The following is a 12,627-nucleotide window of genomic DNA, read 5'->3' as shown; positions in this document are numbered from 1 at the left end:
ATGGATTTATTACATAGAAGTCCAGACTGCGTCAAGTGCTCACACACCTCTATTCAATATTTCTTCTAAATCAAAGTTTTAAAACTAGGAAATTGCCACACCGACTCATTGGCTGCAAAGAAAGTTTTTGGAAATCCTGGGAAGCGTTCAAAACTACCTTTTAAAGATGAAGTTTTACTGGATGGCTTATGCTGTATTTATCAAAAACAGAAGGGCCACAGCACACTCTATTTGCCTTCCTTTCCAAATGAGCACTAAGACACAGCAAAAGGCTGGAACAGAGATAGCAGTGACAATCAACCCATCTTTGGCATGTTGGCAAACTTCAACATTTGGACACAAGTATGTAAGGAACTCTTACCAATAATCACACATGATCCATGACACCTGAATAGGTTGTGGGTGAGGTTTTGCTCAGGAGGCTTTGAATCATTGGGACAAGTAACTGAATCCTTTAGCCTGAGCAGAAACAGCCCACTCCACAGCAAGTACTGCACAATATAACCTGATTGGAGGCTGTAGCTTTATTAGTGATGTAGGGCACATGAGGCTAGGCACCCAAGGAATGTTCCAGGAGCACATTGATTAGGTTCTGAGGGGTATCACTTAAATTTTTTCGGTTCACTGCTTGGAATTTCATTGATTTTTATTTACATCCAGTGGGACACGGATGGAGGTTTATATTTTATGTATTGGTATACATAAAGGTTTTGTTGTTGTTGTTGTTGTTTTGATTAGTTCACAGAAAGTGCTTTGTGTACCACTTGTAAGATTAGTCAGAGGTCTTCCAAGTTTTGCCACAAAAGCAGAAGTCTGTGTTATAATCCACATTGAGATCTTTGCAAAATCATTTTCTGACATTCTGTTGAAAGAAAATTATGGTGAAGGTCTCCTAAGAAGCTTATTTAAGATTATTTGGTGGAGAAGGGAGAGCTGCTATATTAGGACACCAGAATGGGATGCTCCTTACCAAGCCTTTGGTCATGTAGTGTGTGTTAAGAAAACCATCACACAATTTTTTCCAGGGCTACTCAGGTACTCTAAAACACAGAGAAAAATCAAGCCTGGGTTTTCTGGCATATTCCACCTAAGTATTATTCATGGGGAGAAAACCTAAATTGGATGTAGTTTTTTTAAAAAAAATCACTGGTATAAAAAGACCTTTAAAAAGGAAGAGATCAGCTGCAATTGTGGAAGAAACACCTGCAGAGCTACATCTGCTGATGTGGTTATTTGTGGGGTCCACACTCACAGCTGCAGCAAACTCACTACCTGAGCTATGAAGCGTTCAGTGCTAGAATGCCTGACTAGCATGCACAAGGCAGGATTTGGTCCCCAGGACTTGGAAAAGAAGAGAAAGCAACTCAAGTATAGGGCAAAATATATTTTGAGAAAGCGCCTCTCTAAACAATATACACAAATGACATTGTTTTATAATTCTCTTTAATGTGCCTACATACAGCACAATACATGAGCCTTATAACAAGCACAAGTGACAAGAGTGATGGTCCCAGAGTCATCAATAGATCAATAAGCAATCAAGCAAAAGGAAGATGCCAGCTGCAGGGTACACAGACACATCCCTATGGTCCCAGCTGCCAGCCTCACCCCATCTCAAAAAATAACAATTAAAAGGACTGTGGAGAAACTCAGTGCTAGAGCACTCCTGGGTGAAATCTGAACTAAGAAAGAGAGGAAAGAAGTTAAGAAGAGCCATTTCACCAATCTGTACCAAAGGCTGGAGTAGAGAGGCCTAAACTAACATACACAATATGTAATGAAACATTAGACACAAAAGACTTAAAATACGGAAAAATGGAATCTAACAATAAGAGAGATTTAACCCAGAGAAACATGTTGCTTTCAAATCTTCATGCTGATGCAATACTCCCCTCCAACCCAGTACCCTGGGTTGGAGGGGAGTATTTTAAAGTACTCTCTGAGTACTTTAAAAAAAAAGAAAGAAAAAAAGAAATGAAGGCACACACCATTGTCACACAGCTACAGTGGTTATCTCAAAATAAATAAATAAAATGAAATAAAATAAAATTTTCCTCATGTCTGAAAAAATTCAAATAGATCTGAAACAAGCAAAGTTCTCACCACATTTCTACATAAAGGGCTTTTTCCCAGTGTGATTTCTTAAATGCTGTTCAAAGGGACCTGGACAGTTGAAAGTGTTACTGCAATTTTTAAAGATAGAAAGGGGATTTTAACATGTGGATTCTTTTGTGCCTTTGGAGAAAACTCTCAAAGCTGAATACATCCCCATATGGCTTATCCTCAGCATTTTCTACACTATGAGTCTTTTCATACAACTGAAAAAAAACTAGAACAGCTGAACCCTTTATATTTCTTACTTGCATAGGATTTATTCTTTTTATTCCAAAACAATATTCCCAGTCCTTAGGAAAAAAATGAGAAAACTAGAAGATTTCCTACATTTCTCACATTCACAGGGCTTCTCTGCATGAATGTTTTCATATATAAGAAAGGAAATGAAGCTGACAGAATGTAGCAAATACCCCAAATTCAGAGGGATTTTTTTTCAATGTGAGTGAAATGGCTTTGAAGGCAACAGGGACAATGGAAAGATTTGTGATATTTTTCACATTTAAAGAGTTATTCAGTTGGAAGTTTGGTGTATGCCTTTAATTCCTCAGACTCGAGAGGCTGATTCTGAAGAATCAATGTTGGAGGCTAGCCTCAGCTGCTCAGGAAGACCCTAAGAAACTCAGAAACTCCCTGTCTCAAAATGAAAAGTAAAAAGGAACTGGAATGTAGCTCAGTGGTAGAGCACCACCAGGCTAAATCCCCAGTGGATCGATTGATCGTTCGCTCTCTCTCTCTCTCTCACACACACACACACACACACATTCATACACACAAACAAACACACACACACACACAAACACACACACACACACACATTTTCAGCTGTGTGAGTCTCTCTTGTCTTTGAGGATGATATGAAATGTGATTTACCATATTTCACATTCAAAGGATTTTTCTCCAGTAAACTTCCTACATGTATATGAGTGAAACAGTAATAACAGAAGAGTTTACCAATTGTTTTCATGCATATGACTTCTATGAAGTATATGTTCTTTCACATGTGTGAAGCAGACAAGATGTGGCAAAGGCTTCTCCACATTGTTGACATTCATTGGGCTTTTCTCCATTATACATCTTTCCGTGTCTGTGAAGGTCACTGGATCTAGCAAAGGCTTTGCCACACTGCTTACATTCTTAGGGCTTCTCTCCAGTATGAGTTTGTTCATGTGAGTGAAGGTAAGAGGACTGAGTGAAGGCTTTGCCAGACTGCTTACATTCATAGGGCTTCTCTCCAGTATGAGTGTGTTTATGCATCTTAAGGAAAGAGGCAGTAGTGTAGGCTTTTCCACATTCTTTACATTCAGAGGGCTTCTCTCCAGTGTGTGTTCTTTCATGGCTCGTAAGCTTATAGAATGTAGCAAAGGCTTTCCACATTGTTTGCATTCATAGGGCTTCTCTTCAGTATGTGTTTTTCCATGTTTATGAAGCTGACAGGATGTAGTAAAGGCTTTGCCACACTGCTTACATACATAGGAATTCTCTTCACTATGAATTCTTTTATGTATGTGAAGGTCACCAGATCTAGCAAAGGCTTTGCCACACTGCTTACATTCATAGGGCTTCTCTCCAGTATGCACTCTTCCATGTATTTGAAGTTCACTGGATCTAGCAAAGGCTTTGCCACACTGCTTACATTCATAGGGCTTCTCTCCAGTATAAATTTGTTCATGTGAGTGAAGGTGAGAGGACTCAGTGAAGGCTTTCCCACACTGCTTACATTCATAGAGCTTCTCTCCAGTATGAGTTCGTTCATGTATCTGAAGGTAAGAGGCAGCAGTAAAAGCTTTTCTACATTGTATACATTTATAGGGCTTTTCTCCAGTATGCATTATTCCATGTATGCGAAAATGACGGGATGAAGCAAATGTTTTTCCACATTGTTGACATACAAAGGGTTTCTTTCTAGTATGTGTTCTTCCATGAATCTGAAGACAACTAGATGTAGCAAATGCTTTTCCACACTGCTTACATTCATAGGGCTTCTCTCCATTGTGTGTTTTTCCATGAATCTGAAGGTGACTAGATCTAGAAAAGGCTTTTCCACACTGTTTACATTCATAGGGCTTCTCTCCAGTGTGTGTTCTTCCATGAATCTGAAAATGACTAGATCTAGCAAAGGCTTTTCAACACTGCTTACATACATAAGGCTTCTCTCTAGTATGTGTTCTTCCATGTTCATGAACTTGACGGGATGTAGCAAAGGCTTTGCCACACTGCTTACATACATAGGGCTTCTCTCCACTATGAGTTCTTTCATGTCTGTGAAGGTCACCAGATCTAGCAAAGGCTTTTCCAAACTGCTTACATTAATAAGGCTTCTCTCCAGTATGCACTCTTTCATGTATTTGAAGTTCACTGGATCTAGCAAAGGCTTTGCCACACTGCTTACATTTGTAGAGCTTCTCTCCAGTATGCACTATTCTATGTATTTGAAGTTTACTAGATGTAGCAAAGGCTTTGCCACACTGCTTACAATCATAGGGCTTTTCTCCAGTATAAGTTTGTTCATGTATCTGAAGGTAAGAGGAAGCAGTAAAGGCTTTTCCACATTTTTTACATTCATAAGGCTTTTCTTCGGTATGCATTCTTCCATGTATGTGAAGATGACGCGATGAAGCAAATGTTTTTCCAGATTGTTGACATCCAAAGGGTTTCTTTCTAGTATGTGTTCTTCCATGATTCTGAAGGTAACTAGATCTAGTAAAGGCTTTTCCACACTCCTTACATTTATAGGGCTTCTCTCCAGTGTGTGTTTTTCCATGTCTGTTAAGGGACATAGCAAATGCTTTTCCACATTGATTGCATTCATAAGGCTTCTCTCCAGTATGTGTTCTTCCATGTGCACGAAGCTTAGAGGATGTAGCAAAGGCTTTTCCACATTGTTTGCATTCATAAGGCTTCTCTCCAGTATGTGTCCTTCTATGTGCATGAAGCTGATGGAATGTAGGAAAGGCTTTTCCACACTGCTTACATACATAGGGCTTTTCTCCCGTATGAGTTCTTCCATGTCTGTGAAGGTCACCAGATCTAGCAAAGGCTTTGCCACATTGTTGACATTCATAGGGCTTCTCTCCAGTGTGTGTTCTTTCATGGCTCTTAAGTTTATAGGATATAGCAAAGGCTTTTCCACATTGTTTACATTCATAGGGCTTCTCTCCAGGATGTGTTCTTCCATGTATATGAAGCTGACGGGACATAGAAAAGGCTTTGCCACACTGCTTACATTCATAGGGCTTCTCTCCAGTGTGAGTTCTTTTATGTATGTGAAGGTCACCAGATCTAGCAAAGGCTTTGCCACACTGCTTAAATTCATAGGGCTTCTCTCCAGTGTGAGTTCTTTCCTGTATGTGAAGGTCACAAGATCTAGCAAAGGCTTTGCCACACTGCTTACATTCATAGGGCTTCTCTCCAGTATGTGTTTTCTGATGTATTCTAAGTAATCTGGGATAAGCAAAGTCTTTCCCACATACCTTACATTTAAAATGTGCATTCCCTCTGTGTGTGACATTGTGCTTTTGAAGACTTGTCTGTGAAATAAAGATTCGACCATCTTGTTTACATTCATAAAATTTCTCTCCAGAATCAGTTCTTTCATATCTTCTAAATAAAGAGGAGAAATGAAAGCCTTTCCCACATACCTCACATTGAAAAGGTTTATCTCCACTGTGTATTATCATGTGTCTTTGAACACCTGGGAGAGAAGAAGAGGCTTCACCACATTGTTGACATTCATAATGTTGCCACCCAGTATGAGTTTCTTCATGTCTTTGAATGTCATTGGAACAACTGATGACTTTCCCACATACTGTACTTTCATATGGTCTATATCCAGTTTGTAACAACATTTGTGTGTCAACACTTTCGAGAGAAACCAGAGATTTCCTATATTGTTTAAATTCACATGGCTTCTCTTCATATTCTTCACGCTTATAGTATTTGTGTCCAGAGTGAGATGTGATGTGCCTATGAAGAAAAGAAGGACATATGAAATCATTTGCACACAAAATGAAGTCACATGGATTTAATCTCTTAAAATTTGTCTTTGTTTGGTTAAAAATTGGAATCGATTTGAAGGTTTCCCCACACTATTCTGTAGGGAAAGTTTGAAGTTTACCATAGGACTTCTTTGAAGAAGAAGTGACCAGCACATAATTGATACCTAACTCATTCACAGTTTTCTATTTTTTTATAGGTCTTTAAATTTCTACCAACATCACATAAAGGCTAGATTTTCTGACTTGTTAAAGTTGCCTGAAAATAAAGAGATTAAAAGGAAACAATCCTTTCCAACACAGCTTCTCTATGGCTATTATTCACATAGTCATATTCACATATGCAATTTCATAGTCCTTTTTGCATGTCAAATACTTTGAAAAGACTGAATACCTGTTACAGATAAGTATGTATTTCTGATAAAAAATATTATAAGAATAAATACATTTCAAATTATGCATACTTCTTCGGTTGGTTTGCTTTAAAAATTATATGACAGTTCTCAGATTCCCTCACGAATTCCTCTTGTGAGTACAATTACCTTAGGTTTCTTCCACAGTTTTCAATCTGATCTTCAGTGGTCTTGTCTTCCCACTTGTTTCCTAAAATGAGACAACATAATAATCATTATGAATATTTAGGACCTAGAAATGCTTGGCCAAATTGTAGGTGCCATTTATGCTTCAATAATTCATCAACTGATTTTCTTTTCACCTTCTACATAAATGAGCAAAATAAACATGAGTTCTCGATTTGATTAATTTTATAACCATCATTATTACCTATAAAAGCCAGGTTTCTGAGGACTTCCAGCATCACATCTCTGTAAAGGATCTTCTGGGAAGCATCCAGAAAAGCCCACTCCTCCTTGGTGATGTTCACAGCCACATCCTCAAAGGTCACTGAGATCTGAAATATCCCACAAATATATAGACAACTCCAAGACACATAATTATGAAGATATCCAACACACAGAACAAAGAGAGAATATTAAAAACTATGAGAGAAAGAAGGCAGATTACATTCAGGGGTAAACCAATTAGGTTAATGGCTTATTTTTTATCACAGACGTTGAAAGCAACAGGATCCTGAAACAACGTATTTCAAACGCTGAAAAATAATGGATTCCAACTAAAAATACTGTATCCAGCAAAATTAAGCTTCAGATTTCACAATGAAATTAACATATTCCATGATAAACAAAAGATAAAAGAATTTGCAGCCAGAAAACCAGCACTGCAAGGCATTCTCAGCAAAACACTACAAGAAGAGGAATTAAAAAACAGCACCCAAAACTAACATTGGGAGGTAACCCAGTATAAAAAAGAACAAAAAATATAACCAAAAAGGAATAACGAGCCATATTAAAATAAATACATAAATAAGCATGTCTGGAAGAACAAACAATAGATCAATAGTAACCTTAAATGTTAATGGCTTAAATTCACCAATAAAGAGACAAAGGCTAGTAACCTTGAATAAAAAAACGAATCCAACAATATGCTGCCTTTAGGAGACTCATATGACAGGAAAAGACATACACAGGTTGAAAGTGAAAGGCTGGGAAAAATCATACAACTCACATGGTCCTCTGAAGCAAGCAGGAGTTGCCATACTCATATCGAATAAAATCAACTTCAAACCCAATTTAATCAAAAGGGATAAAGAAGGCCACTATATACTGTTAAAAGGAACCATCCACCAACAAGACATAAAAATTATCAATATGTTTGCACCAAACAATGGTCCTGCAATGTTCTTAAAACAAACTCTCCTCAAGTTCAAGAGTCAAATGGACCACAACACAATAATTACCAGTGACTTCAACACACCGCTCTCTCCTATGGACAGATCCACAAGACAAAAGCTGAATAAAGAAACTGTAGAACTCAATAACACAATTAATAACCTAGACTTAACCAAAATATATAAAATATATCAACCATCATCAAGTGGATACACATTCTTCTCAGCTCATGTGGATACACATGGATCCTTCTCAAAGATAGACCATATATGATGCCATAGGGCAACTCTTAGTAAATATAAATGGGTGGAGATAATATAATGGACCTTATCTGATTATTTAGAATGAAACTGGAAATCAATGATAAAAGAAGGAAGGAAAATTCCTGCATCTCCTGGAAAATGAACAATATGTTACTGAATGATCAATGGGTTACAGAAGACATAAAGGAAGGAATCAAAAAATTCTTACAAATAAAGGAAAATACAGACACAACATATCGGAATCTATGGGACACAATGAAAGCAGTTTTAAAAGGGAAATTCATTGCCTGGAGTTCATTCCTCAAAAAAAGAAAAAACCAACAAATAAATGAACTCATATTTCATCTCAAAACCCTAGAAAAAGAACAGCAAAACAACAGCAAATGTAGCAGAAGGCAAGAAATAATTAAAATCAGAATGGAAATCAATGAAATTGAAACATAAAAAAACATTGAAAAATTGATAAAACTAAAAGTTGGTTCTTTGAAAAAATTAATAAGATAGACAGACCGTTAGCCATGCTAACGAAAAGAAGAGAGAGAACTCAAAATCCCAACATATGGAATGAAAAGGGCAATATCACAACAGATACTTCAGAAATACAGAAGATAATTAGTAATTATTTTGAAACCCTATATTCCAATAAAATAGATGATAGTGAAGATATCGATAAATTTCTTAAGTCATATGACTTGCCCAGATGGAGTCAGGAAGATACACACAATTTAAACAGACCAATGACAAAGGAGAAAATAGAAGAAGCCCTTAAAAGACTACCAACCAAGAAAAGCCCTGGAACAGATGAATATACAGCGGAGTTTTACAAAACCTTCAAAAAAGAATTAATACCAATACTTTTCAAGTTATTTCAAGTAACAGAAAAAGAAGGAGATCTTCCAAATTCATTGTATGAGACCAACATCACCCTGATACTGAAACCAGACAAAGATACTTCAAATAAATAAAACTACAGACCAGTATCTCTAATGAACATAGATGCAAAAATCCTCAATAAAATCCTGGTGAATCGACTACAAAAGCATATCAAAAAAATTGTGCACCATGATCAAGTACGATTCATCCCTGGGATGCAAGGCTGGGTAAATATACAGAAATTAATAAATGTTATTCACCACATCAATAGACTTAAAAAACCACATGATCATCTTGATAGATGCAGAAAAAGCATTCGATAAAGTACAACATCCCCTTATGTTCAAAATACTAGAAAAACAAGGGATAACAGAATCTTACTTCAACATCGTAAAAGGTATATATGCAAAACCTCAGGCTAGCACTATTCTGAATGGAGGAAAAATTGAAGGCATTCCCTCTAAAATCTAGAACAAGACAGGGATTCCCTCTATCACCACTTCTATTCAATATAGTTCTCAAAACACTGGCCAGAGCAATTAGACAGATGAAAGAAATTAAAGACATAAAAATAAGAAAAGAGGAACTTAAATTATCACTATTTGTGGATGATATGATAATATATCTAACAGACCCAACAGGGTCTACAAAGAAACTACTAGAGTTAATAAATGAATTCAGCAAATATAAAATCAACTCACATAAATCAAAGGCATTCCTGTATATCAGCACCAAATCTTATGAAATAGAAATGAGGACAATCACCACATTCACAATATCCTCAAAAAAAATAAAATACTTGGTCATCAACCTAACAAAAGAGGTGAAAGATTTATACAATAAAAACTACAGAACCCTAAAGAGAAAAATAGAAGACCTTAGAAGATGAAAAAATATACCCTGTTCATGGATATGAAGAACTAACATCATCAAAATGGAAATATTACTCAAAGTTCTCTATAGTTTCAATGCAATGCCAATCAAAATCCCAAGGGCATTTCTTGTAGAAAGAGACAAAGCAACTATGAAATTCATATGGAAAAACAAAAGACCCAGAATAGCAAAAGCAATTCTAAGCAGGAAGTGTGAGTCAGGCGGTATAGTGATACCAGAGTTCAAACTATACTACAGAGCAATAGTCACAACAACAGCATGGTACTGGTACCAAAACAGGCGGGTGGATGAATGGTACAGAATAGAGGACACAGAGACCAATCCACAAAATTACAACTATCCTATATTTGATAAAGGGGCTAAAAGCATGCAATGGAGGAAGGATAGCATACTCAATAAATGGTGCTGGGAAACTCAAAAAAATTAACAATAAGAAAACAAATAAGGGCTGGGGATGTGGCTCAAGTTGTAGCGCACTCGCCTGGCGTGCATGCGGTCCAGGTTCGATCCATCACCTACAAAACTAAAATGTTGTGTCCGCCAAGAACTTAAATAAATAAATGTTAAAACTCTTTCTCTTGGGCTGGGGATTGGCTCAAGCAGTAGCGCGCTCGCCTGGCATGCGTGCGGCCCGGGTTCGATCCTCAGCACCACATACAAACAAAGAGGTTGTGTCCCCCAAAAACTAAAAAAATAAAATATTTAAAAAATCTCTCTCTCACTCTCTCTTTCTCTCTCTCTAAAAACTCTTCTCTCTCTCTCTCTCTCTCTCTCTCTCTCTCTCTCTCTCTCTCTCTCTCCCCCTATCTCTCTCTCTCTTAAAAAAAACAAACAAACAAACAAACAAAAAACCAATAACCCAATGAACAAATGGGCCAAAGACTTGAACAGACACTTCTCAGAGGAGGACATACAATCAATCAACAAGTACATGAAAAAATGCTCACCATCTCTAGCAGTCAGAGAAATGCAAATCAAAACCACCCTAAGATACCATCTCACTCCAGTAAGATTGGCAGCTATTATGAAGTCAAATAACAACAAGTGCTGGCGAGGATGTGGAGAAAGGGGTACTCTTATACATTGCTGGTGGAACTGCAAATTGGTGCGGCCAATTTGGAAAGCTGTATGGAGATTCCTGGGAAAGCTGGAAATGGAACCACCATTTGACCTAGCTATTGCCCTTCTCGGACTATTCCCTGAAGACCTTAAAAGTGCATACTACAGGGATACTGCCACATCAATGTTCATAGCAGCACAATTCACAATATCTAGACTTTGGAACCAACCCAGATGCCCTTCAATAGATGAATGGATAAAAAAAATGTGGCATTTATACACAATGGAGTATTACGCAGAACTAAAAAATGACAAAATCATGGAATTTGCAGGGAAATGGATGGCATTTGAGCAGATTATGCTAAGTGAAGCTACCCAATCCCTAAAAAACAAATGCCAAATGTCTTCTTTGATATAAAAGGATTTAAAGAGAGCAACTAAAAACAGAGCAGGGAGGAAGAGCAGGAGAAAAAGACTAACATTAAACAGAGAAATGAGGTGGGAAGAAAATGGAGAGAAAAGGGAAATTGCATGGAAATGGAAGGAGACCCTCATTGTTATACAAAATTACATATAAGAGGTTGTGAGGGGAATGGGAAAAAAAAACAAAGAGAGAAATGAATTGTAGTAGTTGAGGTAGAGAGAGAAGACGGGAGGGGATGAAAGGGGGGATAGTAGAGGATAGGAAAGGTAGCAGAATACAGCAGTCACTAATATGGCATCATGTAAAAACGTGGATATGTAACCGATGTGATTCTGCAATCTGTAATTGGGATAAAAATGAGAGTTCATAACCCACTTGAATCTAATGTATAAAATACGATATGTCAAGAGCTTTGTAATGTTTTACACAACCAATAAAAAAATGAGAAAAAAAAGAAAGAAAGAACTCAATGATCTAAAAATGTCACCATGGGCTGGAGATGTGGCTAAAGTGTAGCGTGCTCGCCTGGCATGCATGCGACCCAGGTTCGATCCTCAGCACCACGTACAAACAAAGATGTTTTGTCCGCCAAAAAAATTAATAAAATATTTTTAAAAATTCTCTTCTCTCTCTTTAAAAAAAAAATTGTCACCTTGTCCAAAAAACAGCCTTACAAAGTTTTATAACTCTCAAAATAATCTTCTTAATAAACAGCAGGCGCTATTTTTCTAAGTCTCACAGCAAAATGAATATCCAATTATTGTCAAACTCTTCTTAACAGAAGCCAGTTCACTACCATAATATACATTTATGAGACACATACCAATGTTCTGCTCAAGGACATTTTGATCAAGGGTGGGCCACATTTGCAATGATTGTCTGTTGTGAAAGAGATTCATTGTGCCTGTAGCAATGGTGGTGCAAACAAACCTAAGGCAGAAGCTCTTCCAGAGTGTGGTAAAGCAACAAGTTTGTAGCCCAGAATTCTGAACTATCCCACACAGTCTGCGTGTGAAAGAGGCCACCACTTACATCTGTAAGCATGCTATGATGTCTGCACAGTGATGGAACAGACAAAGAAAATGTTCCTGCCACTTACACAGAAGCATACTCAAAGACTGAAACCATACAGAACCACCCCAAACAATGAAGAACCAACAATTACCCTCTGAGACATCAGCCCAACTCTGTCAGGACAATGATGCAGACAGGAGGGCTTCATGGACCTTCAACCAAACGGGAAGCACACTGAGGTTTCA

General features: G+C 37.4%; 1 protein-coding gene across 1 annotated transcript; it reads right to left on the bottom strand.

Annotated features, from left to right (window-relative positions):
- Window positions 1–1,364: 1,364 nt before the first annotated feature.
- On the bottom strand, window positions 1,365–6,710 carry LOC144371515 (uncharacterized). The gene is given in 3 exon segments (XM_078033831.1): window positions 1,365–3,443; window positions 3,446–6,078; window positions 6,650–6,710. Coding segments are annotated over 2 exon segments (2,868 nt in total). The 5' UTR covers window positions 5,961–6,078; window positions 6,650–6,710; the 3' UTR covers window positions 1,365–3,090.
- Window positions 6,711–12,627: the final 5,917 nt, after the last annotated feature.

Source organism: Ictidomys tridecemlineatus, chromosome 16, assembly GCF_052094955.1.
Source record: "Ictidomys tridecemlineatus isolate mIctTri1 chromosome 16, mIctTri1.hap1, whole genome shotgun sequence".
NCBI lineage: Eukaryota > Metazoa > Chordata > Mammalia > Rodentia > Sciuridae > Ictidomys > Ictidomys tridecemlineatus.
The sequence above is the reverse complement of the archived record's forward strand: the minus strand, read 5'-3'. Positions and strand labels throughout refer to the sequence as shown.